This window comes from Pleurodeles waltl, chromosome 9 (assembly GCF_031143425.1).
Source record: "Pleurodeles waltl isolate 20211129_DDA chromosome 9, aPleWal1.hap1.20221129, whole genome shotgun sequence".
Taxonomy (NCBI): Eukaryota; Metazoa; Chordata; class Amphibia; order Caudata; family Salamandridae; genus Pleurodeles; species Pleurodeles waltl.
This window is the reverse complement of record NC_090448.1, coordinates 794,912,635-794,938,486: the sequence shown is the minus strand read 5'-3', so window position 1 is coordinate 794,938,486 and position 25,852 is coordinate 794,912,635. Positions and strand designations below refer to the sequence as shown.

The 25,852-nt window shown below is 44.0% G+C and overlaps 1 protein-coding gene across 3 annotated transcripts in view; it reads right to left on the bottom strand.

Moving 5' to 3' along the window:
* Positions 1–25,852, bottom strand: part of ZFTA (zinc finger translocation associated) — a 142,197-nt gene that overhangs the window by 82,888 nt on the left and 33,457 nt on the right. The window contains exon 1 of one of the 3 annotated variants that reach the window (XM_069208035.1): positions 16,597–17,088. The exons of 1 other annotated variant lie outside the window; for it this stretch is intronic. In XM_069208035.1, the coding sequence (XP_069064136.1) occupies positions 16,597–16,654 (58 nt within the window). In that variant the 5' untranslated portion in view covers positions 16,655–17,088. Of the gene's footprint in view, positions 1–16,596; positions 17,089–25,852 lie in introns of those variants that run through there. One more of the 3 variants, XM_069208032.1, reaches the window with a different exon arrangement.

Here is a 25,852-nt window from a genome sequence, read left to right as displayed (position 1 = left end):
CGTTTGCTTGTTTATATGAGTACACACACCAAGGACTACACGTCAAAGTCAATCCTGGACAGTAACTGTAAAGACTCCATTTTCACAAACTGTGGCCACCAGGACCAGCCACTGCTTGTACTTATGTAACCCAGACTGAAGTATTTTTGGGGGGATACAACAAACAGGCTGGATCCATGCCAGGCTTTGCAGGGTAACCACTGAGTAAATAAGTTGCATATAAATTGTTTTCACCTAATTTATCTTATGTGGGTCTCAAAAAAACTCTGACATAGTTCTGGACCTACCTTAGACCCCCCCCCCCCCCAAAACAATGCTAATAAACCAGCCCTGTAGGAGCCTCACTGGGCACCATTGATCTACGCAAAAAAACAATATCAGCCAAACCCAGGCTTCCGGTTCAATTTGAGTGGTCCAAATGGCAAGGCCAAGACTTCAATTTGAGAGTGCACAAATGTTATGCACCAAAAAGGCACCGTTAATGCCCATGAGAGTCAGGGACATGTATCTGTTCTACAGAGTCCGGTCCCGAGCCGAGGGCTGTCATAAGACTATTAACCCAAGGCAGTGCTTTAAATGAATACAGAGTATTTCCATTTAAAACACTGACCCAGGGTCACAGATGTCGCAACTCTGTAACCTAACCTATCAGACCATTTACCACTGAAGATCTGTTTCACCTATCTGCACACATTTGAAGCCTCCTGTTTAGTCAAGCGACCTCTTCTGTTCTCTTTGTATACAGTCAATGTTTTTAAAAGTTAGGCAGGTATTGCCAATGTAGAGGAATAATTCCTTTGAAAATTTAATACACAGAAATATGTGGCTACCCCCCGATTCCTTGCTTCTAATTCTTTTGACCACCTCATTCTCCAGGTTAAAAAAGACACAAAAGTGCATTTTTGTGGCTTGTTTGGTGCTATAAAGGTTTACCTAAACACACTACAAAGGGTTGCATCTCTAGGGTATAACAGCCAGTGTGTAGAAATGAGGCAAAAACACTCTCAAGATGGCAGCCTTGTTGTGTTCTCTCTCCTTCAATGACAGGCCTTGGGGGTTGCTGTGGCACCTGGCATATATCCACTACACTCCAAACTACAACACAAATGTAAAAGACATTGTCATTTACAATGCCAATAGCTCTAACTCTCACAAATGTGAGACCTTTTGCATTGCAAATGCTTGTTCTCTGTACTGTCAAAACCATCAGCACCTCTGCCATTAGTGCTCAGCATTTCTTCTTCAACTTCCCTCAGAACACTCTCTACCCTTTTCAATGTTCATGTTTATGTTGCTTACATTGATCATTATCAGGTTAATTATTAATAATTTGAATCAATAAAATAAACCACTATTTTCCACAATGCTTTAAGTGGGATGAAATGTAAGGGGAAAGTGTCAGGACCTAGAAATTAATTTATGGAAAATAGCATCTTATCCTTGACAAATTCTTAAATGGGTCTCACTGGATAAAGCATAATACAAATCGACAGGATATTTTAAGTTTATGCAGCACCTTTATCCAGGACCAAAACAATAAAACAACTTAACGTAAGTTTAAAATTTGCTATTCATTCCTTATTCAGTAGAAAATAAATAATGCTATAAGCCCTGGAACAATACTGGTAAACAACTGTAGCCACCTGCCAACTTTCTCCATATCATAAAAAACATTTGCAATGTAATGGGTCTCACATTTGCTAGAGTTAGAGCTTTGGGAGTTGTAAATTCATAACTGGATTTTTTTGCCACACGAATTGGTCAACCCTGCCTCATAATTTGGTCTTTTCCTGCCACATAATTCCAGTGGCCCTGTGTATAACATAAGCATTTCTAATTACCTTCTTCCTCTATCTGCAGCCAGAAATGAAAATGTTGCCATCTAGCATCCTAATTTATATCTGCCATGCTAATTCCAATAGAATACCACTTTCACCACCCCACCATCAGAGTTGCTGGCTGGCTAACACAATTCCCTAAACAAGACAGACACGGAGGAGCAACGAGAGAAATAAACGAGAAGGGTCACCCAAACATCACGATACTGTCATAGTGTAATAGGTATGCTAAGTTGGCCTCAATCATGGTCTTCATTGCAATAAGGCGAGATTAATAAAACATATACACTTACCATATAAACCTAATAAAAAGAAATAAACATTGGGCATTAGTCTGTAACAGCCCCTAGAGAACACCACAATGAAAATAGCATGTGTAAGAAAACAGGGTCATGTTACCATATAGTTAGCCCCTAGACTAGAAGGTATAAACATGAAAAGAAAATTACTGAAAGTATTACAGTGTAACCATATGTTTAGCCCCTAGAGGGCACAGTATGCCTGTGCAAATATAATGGTAAATTCAGTGAAACATGTTTTTTTTAATATAAAAGCCAGTGCACTGTCACAACTTGCATTAGTAATATAATTGTGACAGTGTGCTTCAAATGTACCACCAGCTACATCACCCTTACCGCTCCCCTAATGAATACATTTGTTACACTTTTTCTTTGTGTGATGCATGATTTTTCACTTTTGACTTCAGTGGCATAACATTAATGGCAGCAGCCCCTCTTTGAACTTTGTTCCAGCACCACAAGCGCATTCAATTACAAAATGTTAATCATACATGAGCCCTTTTTGGTAAATTTCTAGTCAACTATCCTGCAGGTAATGAAGGAAGCAGCGTACTGTAACATAAATATAATTTGCTCAAGTAGCTGCTACACATTTCTCAGCTTCTACTTTAGTACTAAGTGCTACAAAAGACTAGTCTTCATCAGTGAAGCATATGTAAAATTACTGTATTACCATCTGTAATTCACAATTCAACAAAACATTTAACGCTAATGGACAGGAATCCAAGATGGCGGCCGGATTTCCCGGCTGATCGCCACTACCGCTCTAGCCCACCTCCAGATCACACGCAGCTCCCATTCACCCGCGAAAGCCGCGGACGCTGTGCGCCTGCAGCACGGACTGCTACGGGCGCTTCACGGCTTTCTGGCGGCCCCCGCTAGGATCGGGGCCGCGTCGGCAAGCACCGGAGGGCCCCGCAAGAAGATGCGAGCGCGGCGCTCGCCCTAGACCCACGCTCCTGTTCCTCTCGACCGAGCGCGACCCCTGCCGTTTCTTGGCAACTTTGGCTGGCTTGTGGGATGTGTGGGATGCCCTGATGGCGCCGAAGTTAAACAGGACCCCTCGCTCCTTACGGGCACGGCAGAACCAAGATCCAGGAGGAACCAGAAAGGACAAAAAGCTACCGGTCCCCGGATTGAAGGAGCACAGCAATCCTCAAGTGAAAGGGGCCCTGCATAAAACAACCGACATGGAAAAAGACACCAGGTACTCTGTTCCAACAATGTTTACTAGCGTGACTCGGCTTAAGCAAAGGTCCATGGAAAAGGCAGTATGTGATTCGCAATCTAACGTGCTAGGAGTCAATGAGGAGCAGGTACCTGTTGCATCTACATTTCTTGAAGTACGCACTCCTATATGTAATGCAGGGGGAGAGGGAGCCACCCAGTCGAGAGACTGATAGTACAAGTCCAGGAAAGAGCAGGGAGGTGGTGCCCCTCACCCCAATGGGGGTGAGAAATTATCTGAGCAGGAACCCAAAGATTCAAATCAGGGGCCTCAGGAATCTAATTCAGAGAAATGTGAAATACAACCTTGTACGTTAAGCTGCAAGTTAAACTCGCAACAAGCTGAGGGTATGGCCAAGTCCCCAACGACATATGAGACTACCGCCCCAGCTCCAGTCCAGAGGGGGAAAGAGGCGAAACTAGTAAACATGGATCAGGGGTCATTAGATACAGCAGAAAACTTTTTTTCTCTCTCCGATCAGTCTAGAGACTCAGACTTGGACGAAGAAATCCCTTTAACAGACTCAGATACTGAGAGTAGCTCTGCAGCAAGTATCTGGGTATCCAACTACTCAACATGTAGAAGGAAATCAGTCGAGCAAACTGATGTTAGGGGTAGTTCAGGGGCCAGGCTTAGGAGAGACCCGCTTAAGCCTCAAGAGGAGGATGGTGAAATGCAGTGGGACTATACGGCCACCCAACAGGCCTTTTCGAAAAGTGATTCGGTCTGCAGTACTCTAGTGCTCCCTTCCATGGGTGGCCCTGCAGAGCCTCCCTCGTTGGATCTTATCTACAGGACAATGGTTCAGAATCATGAACAGGCACAGAGGGAGAGCAGGAAAATGAAAGCAGCAAACAGACAGTTACAATTATCCATTAAAAAAGTGGGCAAATCTTGCCAGGACATTGGTGCACGCATCGCCACCATGGAGACTCGAACAGAGGAGCTGGAAATCGAAGTTAAAGCAGCAACAGCACAGACGACGACACAAGGACAGCAGATCTCGGATATTCAATGGAAACTGGAAGATGCGGAAAACCGCCAGCGGCGGAATAACTTGAGGATTTTGGGTATAGCAGAGGACTTTGAGGGGCAGGATACTAGGGCCTACATAGCTTTACTTTTTAAGAAAGCATTCCCAGACCTGATTGGGTGGGATTGGGAAAAGGAGATTCAGAGAGCACACCGTTTTCCGTTAATGAGGAAAAAACAAGCCTTGACCTCTGCCGGTAGAGACCAGAGCTATCCACGGGCTATTATAGTGTATTTTGGTAATTTTTTATTGAGACAGGCTGTGTTTGAAAAAGCTCGCCCCAATTCAAAGGTGATGGTGGAAGGTGTATAATTTTTTAGTAGGCCAGACTTTGCACACGCCACGGTAGAGAGACGGTGGCGACTCAGGCAGATGATTGCTCAATTCCAAGAGTTGGGGGCGGAAGCCTACTTGTTAAGCCCTGCACGTCTAAAAGTTGTCTATAAAACAACTATAAGATTTTTTCTCTCAGAAATTAAGGCAGGGGAATATGTTCAGCAACTGAAAACTGGTCAAGTGCAGGGGGTACGGGAGAAGGGGGGGGAGGGCTTGCCGTAAATAGCAGTTTATATGTAAATGTATGTGATATTGATTGGGGGTAGGTAAACTCCCCCCTCACTCCGCTCTTTACCCTCCCATTTTTTTTTGTATCTTTTTTTTTATTTTGGCCTTTTTTTCTTTTTTGAATTGCGTATTGGTCAAGGGTTTCGATCGGGAGGGTGAAGAAGAGGGGCCGCGGGTAAGGATTGGTAATAGATGTGTGAAGGTGTTTTTTTAACGTATGGGTGGGCTAACGGGAGCGTGACTGGCTAATACCATCTTACAGGCTCAGCAGCCTGGCGATTCCATTTGTAGGGGTAAGGGTTGGGGGGGTCACAGGGACAAAAAGGATAATGGGACACACAGCGGGGGGAGTGGGGATGGCTCTCATCAGTGGAAAAAGGGACAGGGTGTGAAAGCAGCAAATTTGAATGGGGCATACAGGGGAGCCAGAAGGACCAACATCCATGAAAATGGGACAGTTAAGTGAAATACGTATTGCCACAGTGAATGTTTGTGGGCTCAATAATAACAAAAAACTGCAGCTTGTAGGAGAGGTTTTCAAGTCATGGAATGTCGATATTATTTGTATGCAGGAAACACATATCCCAGTTACACAAAAGCAACTAATGGGAGTTTTATGGCTGGAAGCTAGCGGTTTTTACACGACAACACACAACCACTAGAGGGGTCGCGATATTAACTCGGATCAGTACTTTGGTTATACATAAACAATTCGCTGATAAACTCGGCAGGCTGGTTCTGTTGGAATGTTCGGTTAAGGGGCTAAGGTTCACTCTATGTTCTATTTATGGATCCAACACAGATGATCCAGAGATACTGGATTGGCTTAATTTAGAACTTGCGACCTGGGCAACACCTATCATAATGTGTGGAGATTTCAATATACATTTAGATAATAAAGAACCCATTCAGGAACAAACACTCTACCTGGGTAGAAAGAATAAAGTTTTTAGGGCACTTCAATCATTGGCCATTAATCCTGGCTTGATTGACGTCTGGCAGCTGTGTTGCCCGCAGGATTCAGGGTTCACCTTTTTTTCTGCCCCGCATAAGAAATTAGTCAGGCTAGACTACTTTTTTGTGACAGCCTTTCTACAAAACCAAATAAGGATCAACAGACTTCCTAGAGTCATATCAGACCATAACCCATTGGTTTTGGCTTTAGAGATTGGGAGAAAGGGCCCGCAGCCTAGATCTTGGACATTTGATAGGGCACTATTAGCCGATCCAGGGTATATCCAAAAAATGAAGGAATGGATCCCGGAATTCTTTAAGATAAATCAGGACTCTGCCTCTTGCCAGACAGTTTGGGATACATTCAAAGCTGCTGTCAGAGGAGAAACCCTGAGCCATGGGTTAAGAAAGGAGAAAATACGCATGGATCAGTTAAAATTAGTTCAGTCAAAGCTGGTTAAAGCAGAGCAGCGACTAGGGGAAGTGATCCGCAGTGGAGTAGAGATCGCAGACATTCTGTGTGAGGTGTATATCATTAAGGCAGAAGCCACTAAGATTTTTATGGATAAGGCTGCTGCAAAATTTTTAGTATATCGCCAGAAATGCTATGAGTATAGCGGGAAAGTGGGCCAACAGCTGGCCTTAAGAATAAGACAAAAGCAGGTATTTGGGAGCATTAAAAGTTTAGTGAATGAAGAGGGGCGGATAGTACACAACGGTCCAGAGATTATGGAAGTTTTTAGACGATTCTATCAAAAATTATATACCCAGGAAGAACAGCCCCAAGAAGAGGAAGGGATCGATGCTACGGGCAATGAGATATCAGATCAGTTAAGAGAGGAAGATAAGGCAGCTTTAGAAGCACCTATGACATTGGAAGAACTGGAGATAGCAACTCGCGCCTTGGCAAGCAGGAAGGCGGCAGGGGGGGATTTAATCCCACTGGAATTCTACAAAGTTTTTTTTGTGTAGATATGTAAACAGTTGCTTAATTTATTTATTGAAGTACAAGCAGGGGCTCCTCAACCGGCCTCCTGGGGGGAGGCTAAGATAGTAGTCTTTTTGAAAAAGGACAAGGAACCCACGCAGCCTGGTTCATATCGCCCAATTTCTCTAATTAACAGTGATGCCAAAATTTATGCTAAAATACTTGCCAGTCGCCTGAGTTTGGTAATCTCAGGTTTAGTATCTCCATGGCAGCATGGCTTCATCCTGGGGAAGAGCACGGCAGATCATATAAGACGAGTCATCACGTTACTTGATGTTAGTGCAACAGCCAAGCTTCCCATGGCAGTAATCTTGCTAGATGCGGAAAAAGCTTTCGATCGGGTTCACTGGCCCTTTTTATGGTCTGTCTTGCGTAAAAATAACATCGGTCCCGGGTTTGTTAAAGCAATTCAACAGCTTTACCACAAACCAACGGCCACGATACAAGTTGCCGGGCTAAAGTCGACCTCAATCAGTATCCAGAGAGGTACGCGACAAGGGTGCCCGTGTTCACCACTGCTTTTTGCGCTATATATTGACCCCTTGATCAGGAGAATGATCAGGAATGATCGGATCATTCCAGTCTCATTGAAAGGAGGGTGTACTAAGATTTTAGCATATGCAGATGATATTGCGGTGGTGACCACGGACCCCAGGACTGCTATATTGGAAATAGAGCAGGAAGCCCTGCAGTTTGGGAAAAAATCTGGCTATTTGCTGAACAAAAGTAAATGCCAAATGTTGGTGAACGACTCAATAGATTTTAAGGATGAGCGGGCGCTGACACAGGTACAATATTTAGGTGTTAAACTCACAGTAAACCTTGACGAAGTTGTGAAAATAAACATGGGCCCGATTTTAACAAAGACTAGGAAAGATCTTGCTCGCATTAACAATCTACATTTGTCACTTATGGGACGTTGCAACGTGATAAAAATGGTCTTTCTACCCAAAATACTCTATCTCTTTAGAACAATCCCCCTAGAGATTGGGCAAGACTGGTTCAAACTAATAGAGGGATTGGTTAATAGTTTTATTTGGTCCTATACAAAGCCGCGCCGGGCTTTCCATTATATGACTCTTCCTAGAGAGAAAGGGGGGTGGGCACTTCCCAACATTAAACTTTATTATCTGGCAGCAGTGCTTCAGTATGCACAGACACTTTATGTCACAGATAGATCTGGGCAAGATTTCGATATATACCCTGATTTTGGGCAAAGAAGCAGATGCAGTCTTTCTGCGGATTCTGGAACCCAGCTACTACAAAAAGGTTAAATTTAAGGTAATTTATGCTGCATTTAAGGCATGGACCCAGGTTAAGCGCAAGATAGGTATAGGACGAATTTGCTACTACACTCCCTTGTGGATTACTCCCACGTTTCCGGCGATATTTAAAGACCATTATTGTTTGAGGTGGAGTAACCGGGGCATTCATAAAGTCGGGGACCTTTTTCATTCTGGCAGCCACTTCAAATCATTTGAGGAACTGAGTGTGGAATCTGCGCTGGAAAAAACAGACTTTTAAATTTTTTTTACAGATTAGAGCTTTTCTACTAACTAGTATGACCCAAGGTTGGCATATAGACAAGATTAAATTAATGGAAGTTTCACGACACCCCACTAGCTGCGGCATTAAAAACCTGTATCCGTTGCTTCTAAATGCTATATTGGACGACCGGGTTTTACTTGTTAAAAAATGGGAAGGACGGGTTGGAGCTAAAGAGATAGAGGTTTGTGAATCTATGGAAATGGCACGGACTGTTTGATTGTCTGCGAGCCCGCAAGCTCAACATTTTATGGTATTGTATAATTTATATTATACAGCTGCTAAGATTGCGAGCTGGGGTAAAACGATGGGAATCATGTGTCCACGATGTGGTTGCCCGAATGCAGATCTCTGTCATATGTTTTTTCAATGCGTAAAGCTGGATAGCCTGATTACCGGGATATCAGATATATTGAAGAAAATCTTGAAACAGACTATCTATCTAACACCTCAAATGGTTTTGCTGGGAGTAGATCATGCAGTCTGTAATAGTCGAGATAGATATTTCCTGTTCATAGCAATGTCGGTATTTCGCAGCTGCATAGCATCTCTGTGGCGTGATGTAGATCCCCCACGATTTAATCAATGGTTTTCACAACTTTTATCTATGTATCACTTGGAGAATAGCCTGTATGAACTAAAAGGAGCAGCGGCCGGTAAAAGACTCACTAGAGTTTGGGCACCCTTTTCTGCATGGCTCTCGGGGACTCGAGAATATGTTAATTAAATATGTAATCTTATATGAGATCTTTAAAAGCAGAAACTAAGACTATTGATTTAGAATAGAATGCATGGTTCCCCTGTATGTATGACAACATTGATGTACTTATGACTTTTTCTTTATTTTTGTTTCTCTTCTTTTATGTTGCAAACATGTAACCCGCTCTGTGTTCTTTTAATGAAAAAAAGAAATAAAAAAATAAAATAAAAAAAACATTTAACGCTTAATAATAGGATCTACTGAAACAGTACAAAGAATCATTCAGAGGATTTTTCACAATAATGTAAAAAATACACATTGATAAGTGAGGCGTAAGATTCTATTTCATTCCAGTTCAATAATCAAGCTACTTCCTTTGCACACACAACCTGTTAATGGCAGCGACAGCAAGCAGAGTAGGCTTACCCCAGGGCGAGGTAGATGTATGACTAAGAAACAGCATAACACACTATAGTGCATCCGCAATCTGCATCTCTTCTAGAGAGTAGTGGCATTACTTGGAGGGCAGTATGGAATGAAACCCTCAAATAATGCCACAACTCCACACCAGTCCATTCCACACCATGTACATGCTTTGCTTTACCTACATCCACCTCACACCTGATCCGCAGCCCTAGGCCTCACCACAAACCGTACTTTTTGGCCCCTTGGAAAATACCTGCCGGTAGCCATGCTATACAAAGAATCTGAAAAACACTGTGGAAAGTCTATAGGTCCCAGGGGTTAGACTTATTAGATTTGCCATGCCTGTTTGGCCCTGACAGATCTGGGGACACTTCATCTATTCTAAACATCTCCCGATCACCCTCCCCTCACAGTTGAATCTCTAAATATGCCCCCTGATTTCCTTCGCCTCCCAGCTGAATCTCTAAAATCCATTATTCGCCTCTGATCCACTTCCCTCTCCTTTGGCCCTCAAACTGTTCGTTGTTGTGAAAATTATATGTCAGCCCTGTAAATATAAAGCTCTAGTGATATGTGTAGTTTAACCCTCTGGGTGCCTGGTGCGAGGTGGCCTTGTCCTCGGCCACGGTTCCCATGTGGGACATCGGAGACATGATTTGTTTGTATGTTTCGCCCCCTGACCATGTTTTGGGCCGATTTGGCCCTGGAGGGGTGAGCTCGAAACCCACTACGCCTGGGTGATGGTTGTGTTTGTGTGTGTGTTTTTGTTTTTTGGGGTCGCCTGCCCAAAAGGGGTAACATTACTGGGGGCAGATCGGCCTATTTTTTTAGGCCCAGGGGGCACAAGCAACAAAGACGCCAGGGATTTTATTTCCCCTTTGTTTTTTTTGTGTTGGGAGCGCCCCCTTTGGCATGGGTCAGCACCCAAAGGAGGAACAAAACTGTTGGCCATTCCTGTCCCCCTTGAGGGCAGATCGGCCTATTTTCTGTAGGACCATCTGCCACCACAGGGGTCAGAATCCACTAAGGCACCAGGGAAAATGTCTAAATGCTTTGTGGCGGGGTGTTGGTCAACTGGTAAAGTTTTGCATTTGTGATTATAACAGTATATTTCTCCTTTTTGTTCTAGTTCAAAGCTTTTGCTTCCTTTGCTGTGGCTCCTTGCGGTTTTGGCAGTGGTTGATCTGCGGTTTGCGTAGTTGCATGTTTTATGTACGTAAAAATAATTCACTCCAAAGGAGTATTGTTGTCATGCATGAATTACATGTTTGTAGGTGATGTACTAAATGTAGGATTGTGTGTGAAATTGTCCTTAGATTTGTGCACAATGATATTTGTGTTGTCTTATGTCTAATTTGCTTTTCTTTTTTCTTTTTAGTGGGATATCATTGGTGATTGCTGTGGCTGTGCAGAGTAGTTGCTGGTGAGTCTAGCTTTCTCAGGCAAGTGAATGGTATAGTTTTTGAGTACATAACTCTTTATGATAAAGCCACACTTTATTACTTATTTTACACTGTGCTGGTTGTTGTTGGAGCATTTGTCAAGTTAGTTTTCTTAGAAAGGATCAAGGCTAGCCGCAGAGTGACCACTCAGCAGGTTGCTGGCATGCTTTTTGAGTCATCTTCAGACCATGATTATGAGACTGACTCTGCATCTGAGGCAGAGGAGGAAGTGAGAGATTCCAGCAGTGAGTTTTCTGTCTGAGGGGAATCTTCTGATGAGGAAGCCACTCTCAGTGCAGATAAAGGGCCTGTTTCAGAAGAGAAGACTGATGTGCCAATAATGCAGCAGCATGGGGCTGAAAGGTTTCCCATTGGAAGACCTGACACCTGGGTTGCGCCAAACATGGAGCAGCCACACTTGCCTTCCTTTATTGGTCTCCCAGGGTGTACAGTGAATACGGAAAACTTTTTGCCAGTCAATTTCTTTGAGTTGTTTATGGACGATGTATTTTTGGAAGGGATTGTTTAGCAGACTAATTTATATGCAGAGCAGTATTTGAGGGACAACGCTGCCAGACTTAGGCCTCAGTCTAGAGCTACCCAGTGGATTCCCACAAATCTGGAAGAGTTGAAAAAGCTCCTGGGTTTGACTTTTTTGACAGGGTTGATAAGGAAGCCCTCACTGGCTTCTTATTGGTCTAATAGTCCATTGATGGCAACAGCTATATTTCCTGCAACCATGACTCAATCAGTATTTGCTTCTTCTTCGGATGCTGCATTTTGTTGACAATGCTTTAGCCTTGCCACGAGATCACCCTGATTGTGACCATCTTTTCAAGATTAGGCCTGTCCTTGATCATTTTGTAGATCGTTTTTCAGAGGTGTATGTTCCAAGCAAAGAAATAAGTGTGGACGAGTCTTTGGTCCTGTTCAAGGGGCGGTAGGTTTTTAAGCAGTACATTCCTAGCAAGAGGGCACGGTATGATATTAAGATGTATATGCTGTCTGACAGTCAGTGGCGGCCGGCAGCTTTAGGAGGGAGGGGGCGGGTGGGAAGCACACACTCATTCTGTCACACACACGCATGCACGTACATCCATTAACAACACTCATAACATTCAAACATGCACGCACCAAACATTCATTTTAAAAGATCACACACACACACTTACCTTCAGCCTCTGAGGTCCCAGGAGGGTTGAGACTGCTGCCATGCCAATAAGGGAGGCAGCAGTCCCAGTCTCTTCACAGAGTGGGATGGGGTCAGTGAGACTGCTGATCCCACCCCACTCTGTGACGAAGTGTCACTGATTGACACTCGCCCTGGGCGCTTCTGGGCTTAAACCTGAAGCGCCCAAGTCGAAGTCAATGGGTGACGCTTTCCTCGTCATCCAGGGGAGGGCCTCAAGGCACCTTTGCTGAGCCGAGGAGGTCACGCCCATAGGAGCTGTAACCTCCTCAGCCCAGCAAAGATCAGCTCAGGCAGCCAGAAGTCTGTGCAAATCACGCATATCTGCTCCTGGCTGCCTGACCTGAACATGAAGAGTGTCTGTCAGGCTGACTTTTTTTCAGCCTGACAGACACTCTTCATGAGGGGCAAGAGTTGAGGGGGGTGGCCCCTCTGCCCTAAAGGACGGGCCGCGCCTGCTGAAAGTAGTAAAGGATGTGTGTATACTTTCTGGGTCTACACTGGTAGGGATTCCAGTATTGACCTCCATGGTTGCCCGCCCACTTTTGGTGTTAGTGAGAAAATTGTGTGGGCCTTGGGAGACGACTGTTTAACAAAGGTCACCATTTGTACGTAGATAACTTCTACAATGGAGTGCAGTTATTTAAGGAATTGTTCAGAGTGGACACTGCTGCTTGTGGCACAATCCGTTCTAACCGGAAAGGCTATCCATGGGAGCTTTTCTGTAAAAATACTTGAGAGGGGACAGTGCAGTGCCTTGCGTAGTAATGAGCTGCTAGCTCTGAAATTTGCCAACAGGAGGGATGTGTACATGCTAACTACCATCCATGAGGAGAGTACTTCAACTGTGGATGTTTGGGGTCAGGTTGCGGAAGTGCGCAAACCTGTGTGCATTTTGGACTACAATAAGCATATGGGTGGTGTTGATAGAGTAGATCAGAGGTTAGAACCTTACACTGCTCATCGTAAGTCTTACGTGTGGTATTAAAAGTTGCCCATCCATTTGTTTCATTTGGCAACTTTTAATGCTTTTATTGGTTTCAAGAATTGCTCCCCTGAGTCAAGGATGAAATTTGTTAAATTTCAGGAGTCAGTGATACAAAGCCTTATTGTAGTGGAACAGGCAAGAGTTCCTGGAGTAGCAGTGGTGGAGGATGTGGCTAGATTGAAAGATCGCCATTTTCCTGATCACATTCCTCCCACTCTCAAAAAAGACTTGCCCATTAAGAAATGTAGAGACTGTGCCCAAAGAGGTATCCGGAGGGAGAGCCGGATGTACTGCCCAGATTGTCCTTCAAAGCCTGGGCTTTGTATGGCTGGCTGTTTCAGGAGCAACCACACTCAGAAGAATTACTGGGAACTACCTGTTTTATATTTTCATATGTTCAGTTTCACGGTTGGCATCTCTGTCATGTATTTAGTTAGAGCTTTTGTGTTTGTAGTTTTGTAATTAGTTAGTGGTTTCTTTGTTGTTTAAAAAAACAGTGATGGCAGTGGGCACAGAGTGGTGCTTGGCTGGCGGTGTGCGTGGAGTGGCGCTTAGCTGGCGGTGTAAATAGTGACTTGCTGATGGCCACTGCAACACACTTGACAGCCAAACGTCAGTCCACACACTCCCATCAGCTAGTGTGATTGTTGTATCGGGCATGTGGGCGTATGAAAGTGATGGGCCCTTGAATGGCGCTGTCTGTTGATGTGAGTGTTGTAATGTGCTGGGCCCACGGCTGGCAGCATGAATGGTCTTGTGCATCTCATGTATGAAAGGTGTGTGAATGGACTGTAAAGTGGTTGTTGCCTTGACGTGGCTTTACGGCTCACGAGCTGACAGTAATTGGTTCAGTTTTTTGGCCTTTCAGTTATTAACAGTGCATTTAATTTTTGTGAAATCTCTAGTTAATAAAATGTTATCTTGAACCAGTATGTGTGGTAAAAATGACAAAACCTGCTCCGCTGTAATCAGGCGTCGCAGCAAACCTGTGACATGCTAGGGACCCCAAGTTTTTGGTCCTGGGTGTGGCCTTCATCTAAAGAAACCTACTAAACCTAGACATATTTTAAAACTGGACACCCAGAGGAGTCCAGGGAGGTGTGGCTTGCCTGGATCCCCCAACATTTTCTTACCCAGACTCCTCTGGTAGGTTATCCTAGTTGAATGCTGCAAGCAGGACCAGACACGCAGTAGCCCCCACCCCCCCTCCTTCCAGGAAAAAGAGGTTGTTTTGTAATAGATAATTGTGGTGATGTGTCAATTTATCGGGAGACTTGGGGGAACGCTGGGTCGAAGGAAGTTTGTGGCTCCCTTCAGATTCCAGAACTTTCCATCACCGAAATGTGAGGAAAAAGTGGGGGGTTTTTGCCAAATTTTGAGGTTTGCAAAGGATTCTGGGTAACAGAACCTGGTGAAAGCCCCACAAGTCACCCCATCCTGGATTCACCTAGGTGTCTAGTTTTCAAAAATGCACAGGTTTAGTAGGTTTCCCTAGGATCATGGCTGAGCTAGAGGCAAAAATCCACAGCTAGGCACTTTCCAAAACACACATCAGATTTCAATATAAAAATGTAATGTGTCCATGTTGTGTTTTGGGGCATTTTCTGTTGTGGGCAGTAGGCCTACCCACACCAGTGGGGTACCATTTTTATCGGGAGACCTGGGGAACGCTGGGTAGAAGAAGGGAGTTAGTGGCTCCCCTCAGATTCTAAAAAATTCCAAGCCCCACTAGTCACCCGATCCTGGATTCACCTAGGTGTCTAGTTTTAAAAAATGCACAGGTTTGGTAGGTTTTCCTAGGTGCCGGCTGAGCTAGAGGCCAAAATCCACAGCTAGGCACTTTCCAAACAACACATCAGATTTCAATGTTAAAATGTGATGTGTCCCTGTTGCGTTTCCTGTCGCAGGTATTAGGCCTACCCACGCAAGTGAGGTACCATTTTATCGAAAGACTTGGGGGAAAACAGAATAGAAGAACAAGTGTTATTGCACCTTGTGTTTCTCAGCATTTTTTCCTTCCAAATCTAAGACAGTGTGTAAAAAAAGACCTCTGTTTGAGCAATGCCCTGTAATTAACATGCTGGTATGGGGACCCTGGAAATCAGAGATGTGCAAATAACCAGTGCATCTCAACACCTTATCTTGTTCCCATTTTGGAAATACAAAGGTTTCCTTGATATCTATTTTTCACTCTTTATATTTCAGCAAATAAATTGCTGTATACCTGGTTTACAATGAAAACCCATTGCAAGGTGCAGCTCCTTTTTTGGCTCTGGGTACCTAGGGCTCTTGATGAACCTACAAGCCCTATTTATCCACACAACAGGAAGAGTCCAGCAGACGTAACTGTATATTGCTTTTGAAAATCTGACATGGCAGGAAAAAGTTACAGAGTAAAACGTGGAGAGAAATGGCTGGTTTTTTTTTACCTCAATTTCAATAATTTTTTATTTCAGCTGTTATTTTCTGTAGGAAAACCCTGTAGGATCTGCAAAAATTACCCCCTTGCTGAATTCAGAATTTTGTCTACTTTTTAGAAATGTTTAGCTGTCCGGGATCCAGCACTGGGTTCACACCCATTTCTGTCACTAACTGTAAGGAGGCTAAAAGCCCCCAAAAATACTACAAATAGGGTATTTCCCAGTAAAATGCAAAAATTGTGTTGAAAAATGTGTTTTTCTAATTTGAGTCTGCCTGTTCCTGAAAGATGGGAAAATGGTGATTTTAGCATCGCAAACCCATTGTTGATGCCATTTTCAGGGGATAAAAAACCCAAGCTTTCTTCTGCAGCCCTTCTTTCTCGATTTTTTTGTTTTAACAAAATTGTTGCTGTATTTTTCCTAATTACTTGGTCTCCTTCAGGGGAACCCACGAACTCTGGGTATCTCTAGAATCCCTAGGATGTTGGGAAAAAAGGATGCAAATTTGGCGTTTGTAGCTTATGTGGACAAAAAGTTATGAGGGCCTAAACGCGAACGGCCGCAGCAAATAGCCAAAAAAAGGCCTGGCACCTGAGAGGGGGGGGGGAGGAGGGGAGGGCTGGCAGCGAAGGGGTTAAAGGTACCGTACAAATAAGGTTTAATTGTATTACCGATCACTGAAAATCTAACCAATCATAGAAGGTCTCTCCCTTTACTTATTAGCTGAACTCGTCTCTCTCTCTCTCTTTATAATGAACTCTATCGCCTATCCGCCTGATTCACCGACGCCCTCCATCCTCAGCTCATGCAACTAGCCTGCTCCTCGTCCGTTCCGTTTGTCTGTCCCTCCTCTCTGTGTGCCGTCTCTACGACTGCCCTCTAGATGGCGCTTGCTGCTCTCTGCAGGGCCCCGAGCCGTGTGCATTAAATATGCCGCGCCTCTGGCCCTGCGCCCTCCCTGGGCCCCCGGGTTCTCACTTACCCACAGCTTGCTGCCCTGCTTCTTTGCGCTTCACCGGGCTGGGGACAGTGGTGGCCATGCTAGCGGCGCCCGGCTCTCTGTCTAGGGGGGTCTCCCACCCCGGTAGGTGGCTCCTCCACGGGGACTCCGCCGCAGCTCGGAGCCTCGGGCCCGGCTTCTCTCCTGGTTCTCGCCGAACCCAGCTGCCCTCCCGGGCCCCGGCGTATGATTTCGGTGGCGTCTGAGCGCGTTCTTGGCGGGGGAGGGCTCCAATTGTGGCCCGGGAATGAGGCAGGGACCGCGCGGTATCTGCAGTTGGAGAAGATGGAGGAGGGCCCTGCACACACTGGGGGCAAGGAGGGGCCACTGCGGGCCTGCGAGGGGGAGGAGCCGAGCAGGGGAGAGACAGAGAGGCCCCTGACCCAGGGAGGGGCCGGGGATGAGGAAAGGCCCCAAGGGCAGGCCCAGAACCGCAGCGGGTTGGAAAGGGAGGGCCCCTTTAGAAACGAGCGCGTGAAAGAGCCCTCAGGGGCCTAAGGAGGAGCTGCAGCAACGCACGGCGAGGGGACAAGAAAGCGCACATCTATTTTTATAGACATATTTATCGCGCCGTGAGATTTAGCATCCGCACCGGCAGAGTGAACAGTATAATGAATTAAATATCACAGTGCACACTTCAAAGACACTTCACATTATTTATCACAGGCGTGCACCGAAGCCACAGCTTCACACTCACCAATGTTTTACAAAATGCGCACACGCACACGCGAACGCTAGGCTCAGTGGATAATTTTCGACGGCGCAGATGTTAAGGTACAAAAACGAGCATGAACATATCCTGTAAATTGTGCAGATGTCTGTAAGACATCACTAACCATACATAGGAGCTGTAGATGTGCTAGGAGGATTTAGTAATCATGAAATACAGAGTAATCTAAATACATAATCTCATAGAAGTATTATATATCATTCCCTACGTTAAGTGGAGCAGGACGATTTTAGTGTTAAGCAACCTTGTATTCATATTGAATGCATATACATGATGGCGTATGCGTACAAGCGTATGTAACACATCGAGTGCCCGGTGCAGTAGCTTCAACTGTACCATGAAACATGGCACTATAAAAGAATAACTAGTAAATGTGATTATTTATTGGCTTTTGTATCGCCCCCTGCAAACACAGGAAGCCTCAGATCGCATTAGCGTTTCGACTGAAGGATGGAGTTAGGGTTGAGTATGTGGAATAGTTTTTAGTGAATATAAAAGGGTATCAAAAGCCATTTGGACAGGGAAGACTGAAAAATAAACAGGCATGTGAAGTCGAGCAATGGACTACCGTACACGTTGAAAGAACTACTAACAAGCATTAGCAAAGCCATGGGTCTCGCATTTGCCAGAGTTAGAGCTATTGGCGTTGTAATTGACAATGTCCTTTCTGTGTTTTGGTTTGGAGTGTAGTGGATGGATGTGGCGTGGAGGGGAATTATGTGGGTTGTATTGGAATTGTTTGTTGTGGAATAAGTGTGGGGTGGAATTGTGTGGTATGGAGTGTATTTGTGTAGTGGAATTATGTGGCATGGTGAATAGATATGGACGAGAACTGCACAGAATAGATAGAAAGGAAGATAGAGAGTGCTAAGTAGTTTGTTTAGGAAGTGGTGAATGAACTTGAAACAGAAGAGCAGAAAGTGTGTTTAGCCAGAGCTATTAGCTTTGCCAATGTCTTTAAGCTATGTTGTAGAGCAGTGGTTCCCAATCTGTGGTCAGGGGACCCACGGGTCGCGAAGCCTCCTCAGGGGGTCTGTGACTGCTTAGAAAATTAACTGATATTAACAGACTAATAACGTGCATATAAATAAAGTGGCTGAACGTACAACTGAAATTTTTAAAACATACTGTAAATGAAAAGGAAACTGAAATTGGAGGCTAAAAATTAAATTAGTATGCTCAAATTGGTCTGTGGGAACAGAGCAGGTGCATCTAACAGAATATAGTATGTATAATATATGGCTTCACTTGAATTTAGAAAAGCCCCACCTTTCCTATTAAATTTTTTATTTTTATTTGTTTACAAAATAACTAAACTGTTATCATTTGTGTATAGGTTTGATGGAATGCTCATTTCTACATCTTTTGTGTTTTGTTTTGCTGTTCAAATCGTCAACAATGTTTAGGCCTGGATCCCTGGCTTCCAGTAATAACTCAGTGGGGGGTCCCCGGATTCTAATAATGATTTAGTGGGGGTCCCCGGGATCCAGTGATGATAAAGTGGGGGTCCCCGGGATCCAGTAATGATAAAGTGGGGGTCCACAGAAGTCAAAAGGTTGGGAAGCACTGCTGGAGAACATTGTGACTGTTGTGCAACATTTAAAAAAGATATAATACAAATTGTTATAAGCATTTTTGTTACCTTATATATAACTAAGAAGACATCATGTACAACTGAATGACCCTATTACAAAAAGAATGAACAGAAAAAATGCCTTTTAGTTTTTTCTGTCCTTGCAGTGCTTGTAACTTCTTCCTATCTGTTCTAATGCTTGTTTTTTCATAGCTTTTTTTTTGTTATTGAGGTGGTGGTGGTGGGGGGAGTTGGATATAAACAACAAGAGGGTGGAGGTTGGGAAATAATACCTGAATTACAACCCGAGCAGCAGACGAACATTGGGGAAGAATCAACAGATACCAGATTCCGAGGGCAGACTGAGGTGGTGCTGAGTGATGCTGAGGTGATGGTGTGCTGGTGCAGATGATGCTGAATGATACTCAAGTGATGCTGTGGTAGCACTGAGTTATGCTGTACTGGAGCTGAGCCATGCTGAGGTGATGGTGCTGCACTGGTGCTTAGGTGGTGCTGAGTGTTGCTGAGTTGGTTATGTGCTGATGCTGAGGTGGGGCTGTGCTGATGCTGAAGTGGTGCTACGTTGGTGCTGACTTACTGCCGAGGTGGGGCTGTGCTGGTGGTGGTTCACTGATGCAGAGGTGGTGCTATGCTGATGCTGAGATGGTGCTGTGCTGATTTTGGGGTGGTGATGATCTGGTACTGAGGTGGTGTTGCGCTGATGCCCAGTAGATTGATTTCAGTGTGCATATGAGTGACATTTCACTGCCAAAAAGAGACCCTGTGAGTGACGCTATCATGGATAAAACCACACAATAATAACCATGTAAAGAAATAAATATCACACATTTCCCGCTTTGAGACATGAAAAGCTCCCAAAACACTGAAACTGATGTGGAATGGAAGGTCACTAACCACAGCAGTTAACCTTAGGACAGAGCAGAAATAGAAAAATCAAATGACGGTTCAAATTGGACAATCGTTCTCATAACCACATTTGACAATTCATTTCTTTTCTCTGTCAGCTGTTTTCAAGTCTACAATGCTGCCTATGTTCGAACTAAAAATACCTTTGGGAATAATGGCAATAATTTAGCCAACCATTCACTGTATTGTAATGTAATGATATTGTAATTGTTTTTATATAACACTTGCCTCTGATGAGGCACAGAAGTGCTTTAAGGTGAGTAGGTTTCTATTCTGAAACCCAAGGTTAGTGGTTAATCCAGCGGTTATTGATTATTGTTTGGTATTGGAATTTGTCTTGTGCTGTCAAGGAGCCCATTCAATGTATTCACTCCAGCTTCCTTGTGGTAAATTACAGTAATAGGAGATAGGTGTGATCATTAGTGGGGGTATGTGGGTTCAAGAAAATGGATGGTGGGATGAATAGGTAGGATAGACCAGTGATTCCCAACCTTTTGACTTCTGTGGAGCCCCACTTTATCATTACTGGAACCCGGGGACCCCCACTGAATCATTATTAGAATCCAGGGACTCCCCACTGAGTCATTACTGGAAGCCAGGGACCCAGCCCTAAACATTGTTGACGATCTGAACCACAAAAAATACACAAACAATATAGAAACGACCATTCCATCAAACCCATACACAAATGATAACATTTTATTTAATTTGCAAACAAAAATAAATAAAAAAATAGGAAAGGTGGAGCTTTTCTAAATTCAATTCTAGCCATACATTGTCCATATTATATTCTGTGTAATGCACCAGCACTGCACCGACGAATCAATTTGTGCATACTAATTAAATTTTGAGCCTTCAAATTCAGTTTCCTTGCATTTACAGTATGTTTTAAATTTTCAGTTGTACGGTCAGCCACTTTATTAATCTGTTAATATTGGGTACATTTTCTAAGCAGTCACGGACCCCCAGGGGTCCCTGGACCAAAGGCTGTGAACCACTGGGCTAGTTAAGATTAGGTATTGTTAAGTTGTAGTGATATGATTTCAAATAAAGATGGGTTCAGATATAAAAAATGAGGTGTGGGCAATTTACAATTTGGAGGCATGCAATAAAGAGATTAAAAAATGGGCATGCGACTTAAACTAGGCGATCTTCAATGTGAGGAGGCATGGAGATGGTGGATGGAAGGTAAGGAGGGTGTCCTTTGAAAGAAGTAAGAGAGCGAGAAATCAAATTTTTAAGTTAGAATCAATTTTTCATAGAGGGTTTCCGGAGTATAGTGGAAGGATGCTTTTTGAGATAGCATGCAATCAGGAAATGTAAAACTGAAGGAAGAAATGAGCTGAGATTTGAATGCGAATCACACCCCATTCAAAGTATTTGCTGCAGCAGATTCTCTAAACTGAGCTATCCTACTGCTATCGCAACATATAGTTTGCAGTTTACACAGGTTGCCTTTTTACCTGCAGATTAGACGCAGAGTGATGCAGTGGGCGTGTTAACCCACTGTGCTCCTCCATAGACTGTACTGTGTAAGCTCACCTGCGACTACTTTGTTAACATCCTTGAATACTTTGCTGGGCTGGGTGACTCGGACAGTCTTAGCGTTTTTTTGGCACACCGTCCGCCATTCTTGCCTAAGGAGGTCTGTCACAGAGCACATGGTCCGTAAGTGATGATGCAAACATACATGCTATTGCTGAGGGTCTTAAATGGCTGTCTAGCACTAGAGGCCATCCTTATTTGCAAGCTGCCTTCTGCTGGCTGAGGTTATCCCACCCCCCTCTGCCTGACTCACTGAGGTCCTTCATAAGCACTATAAAAACGGCATGGTTGCTCTCTGTTAGGCACCACTCACCCACCCTGCATGTACTATGTGCTTTAGAGACAGAAAAACGCAATGCTTCGAGGCAATATTATGCCCTGCCACCAAAAGCATTAATTAACTAAAGTACACTTTCAGCAACATTTTACATCAGATTACCTTTATATCATGTGAACGCCCCTTGATGCTTTCATCATGAAAGGTCAATCAAATGACCTCTGCAAAGAGATGCAGTCAAAGGCTGTATGACCGTTCTACATAGTAATACTAAAATGAGAGAAAAGCACACAAAAGAAAAAACAACTGGAAATCACATGCACTCAAGGGTGTGTTTTATTAAACAGAAACTGGCAGCAGCCTGTCAATGGGGAGCCTGTACTTCCCACAATGCCTGAGACAGGACCATGGCAGGGCGGGGTAAGGAGGACGGGCAAGCAACCCGAAAAACAAGGCTGTGCGGAAGTAGTACCTCAATCATGTCGGGAAGCAGCAGACGGGCACTGATTACGATTAATCAATCTCTGCTTGGTCCCTTCTGCACTGTAAGGAACGGATGTGATGTTTTCAGTGCACAGGCCATTTAGTAGGCTGCAAAAAAGAAGGGCAGTGATTCCAACAAATGGTAAGCGACAGGCGCGGCTCCAAGCCCTTTACTGTACATAACAGAGTCTTGCAAGCGAGATGCATGCGCTAGTGCATGCACTTGCAGGCTTGACCCTAAAAAGGCAATGTCCATCACAACGCACATTTATGCATGTAATGCTCCACTCACAAACATAATACGTTTTACCTAGCTGATTTCTGTACACTGTAATAAATCATCAGTGGTCTGTCAAGCCACTTTGACTCTTGCCAACAAGTAACTTAAAGCCATAAAAAGGTGCCCATATTTCCAAAGTCCCAGAACTATAAAAATGGTAGTAAGCGCTGTAAATAAAATTTATGTTGAGCAGTAGATGCGGATACCTGATTAGGTAATTTAGTAAGTAAGGTAGAATGGAAAAGGTTTCAGGTTTTGCCTTAAGAGTTCTATGGGACTTCAGTCTCCACTGAGAATTTTCAGCTGCGGTGATATTGATGAAACAGTGTTTGTACTAGCAGCATTAATTGGTGGAGCTTTGGCACATTGACCTATGAGCTCTTGTGGTGGATCACCTTACTGGTGAGACATATAGTTTTAAATATGATGCTAAATGGCATTTATTAGTTGGAAGAATGCAGTTTTTAGCTGAAGTTTTGAATATGATGCTAGATGGCATTTCTTAGTTGGAAGAATGCAGTTAGTAGCTGTAGTTGGGCTCTACTGCCTTGATTGAGGTTTGGGAAAAAGCAGCCTGGAGGTAATTAGGATTGTCTGGCCTAGAAAAGATGCTTTTTGAGCTAGATTTAAGTGGTAATTGTAAACTTTGACCAAGTGATTAATCTGGCTGTTAAAAGATATATATTTACTTCAAAATGGATGCCTAAAACCCAAACTAATTTTACTAAAAGTGTGGGTCGTCCAAAAATCTAAAAGGCTATTGCTGTGGTGTGTCGAGAAGTGACCAGACGTAATATATAAGTTTTATATGTATTAACCCCTTTGCTGCCAGGCCTTTTCCCCTCCTGTGCTGAGCCTTTTTTTGGCTTTTTGTGGCAGTTCGCGCTAAGGCCCTCATAACTTTTTCTCCACATAAGCTACCCATGCCAAATTTGCGTTCATTTTTCCAACATCTTAGGGATTCTAGAGGTACCCAGACTTTGTGGGTTCCCCTGAAGGAGACCAAGAAATTAGCCAAAATACAGCGCAAATTTAGTTTTTTTCAAAAAAATTGGGAAAAAGGGCTGCAGAAGAAGGCTTGTGGTTTTTTCCCTGAGAATGGCATCAACAAAGGGTTTGCGGTGGTAAAATCACAATCTTCCCAGCTTTCAGGAATAGGCAGACTTGAATTAGAAAACACAATTTCTCAACACAATTTTGACAACCAATGCTGGCTCCCATAAAGCTAAACATTTCTAAAAAGTAGACAAAATTCAGTATTCAGCAAGGGGTCATTTGTGTAAATCCTATAAGTGTTTCCTACAGAAAATAACAGCTGAAATAAAAGAATATTGAAATTGAGGTGAAAAAAAATAGCCATTTTCTCCAACTTTTTCCTGCGATGTCAGATGTTTGAAAGCAATATTCCGTTACGTCAGCTGGACTCTTCTGGTTGCGGGGATATATAGGGCTTGTAGGTTTCATCAAGAACACTAGGTAACCAGAGCCAATAAATGAGCTGCACCTTGCAATGGGTTTTCATTCTATACCGGGTATACAGCAGTTCATTTGCTGAAATATAAAAAATGAAAAATAGGTATCAAGAAAACCTTAGTATTTCCAAAATGGCCACAAGATAAGGTGTTGAGAAGCGGTGGTTATTTGCACATCTCTGAATTCCGGGGTGCCCATACTAGCACGTGAATTACAGGGCATTTCTCAAATAGACTTCTTTTTTACACACTGTCTTACATTTGAAGGACAAAAATGTAGAGAAAGACAAGGGGCTATAACACTTGTTTTGCTATTCTGTGTTCCCCCATGTCTGCCGATAAAAATGGTACCTCACTTGCGTGGGTAGGCCTAGCGCCCGCGACAGGAACTGCCCCTTAACACAACATGGACATATCACATTTTCACAAAGAAAACTGAGCTGTTTTTTGCAAAGTGGCTAGCTGTGGATTTTGGCCTCTAGCTCAGCCGGCTGAGGGAAACCTACCAAACCTGCGCAGTTTTGAAAACTAGACACCTAGGGGAATCCAAGACGGGGTGACTTGTCGGGCTCTCACCAGGTTCTGTTACCCAGAATCCTTTGCAAACCTCAAAACTTGGCCAAAAAAACACTTTTTCCTCTCATTTCGGTGACAGAAAGTTCTGTAATCAGAGAGGAGCCACAAATTTCCTTCCACCCAGCGTTCCCCCATGTCTCCCGATAAAAATGGTACCTCACTTGTGGGGGTAGGCCTAGCGCCCGCGAAAGGAAAAGTCCCAAAACACTATCTGGACACATCAAAATGATCAAATACAAAACTACCTGTTTTTGCGGGGGCACCTGCGTTTTTGGTCCTGGGCTCAGCAGCCTTCTAGGGAAACCTACCAAACCCAGACATTTCTGACAACTAGACACCCGAGGGAGTCCAGTGAGGTGTGACTTGCGTGGATCCCCCAATGTTTTCTTACCCAGAATCCTCAGCAAACCTCAAATTTAGCTAACAAATCAAATTTTTCCCACATTTCTGTGTGGGATCACCGCACTGGGACACATTTCATACCACCCAATGTTCCCCTCAGTCTCCCGGTAAAAATGATACCTCATTTGTGTAGGTGAGCCAAGTGCTTGTGAAAGGGAAGAGCCAAATACATGTTGATATTGAGGGGGAACCCAAGGGGGTCCAAAGGGGCAGTTTGCAAAAAAACATTTTTAGGCTGACAAGTGCAGCAGAATTTTTATCGGTATAGATGAGACAATGCTGGGTGGTAGGCATTTTGTGGATTCCTGCAGATTCCGGAAGGTTCCATTACAAAAACGTGGGAAAAATGTGTGAAATCCAGCAAAGTTGGAGGTTTGCAGGGGATTGTGGATACAAAAATGGTGCGGGGTGCATGTGAAACACACCACCCTGGAATCACCCAGATGTTTAGTTTTCAGATGTGTCTAGGTCTTGTGGATTTTTCTACATGGCAGCGTCCCAAAGTCAATAAAGTGCAGCCCTCACCATTCCAAGTGTGACGATTTTGAGAGTAAGCCAAGCTCTAATGGCCCAAATGTAAAACTAAAACCCAAAATAATCAAATGTCTTCTTGCTTGCTGTGGGATAAGACGTTTTAGAGTGCGGGGGAGAGCTGAAAGACTGTTACCCCCTTCAGTAGAGGTGGGGGCGTAACCAGGCCCATACTGGTTGGTAGCCACTACCCCAATATTTTTTGTTTTTTTAAAATTCCCTGGCATCTAGTAGACTTTCTGCCCCCTGGGGTGTGGTTCAGGGGTAATTGCCCCAGTGGGCAGAACAACTTTGGCCCCATTTATTTGGGGTGGGCGTATGGCCATACCCCCACCCTCTTATTTTTGAAAAAAAAAACTTCGCTGGCCTCTGGTGGGCTTTCTGCCCCCCTTTGGGGGCAGATGGGCCTTCCAAAAATAGGCCCATCTACCCCCAATGGGGT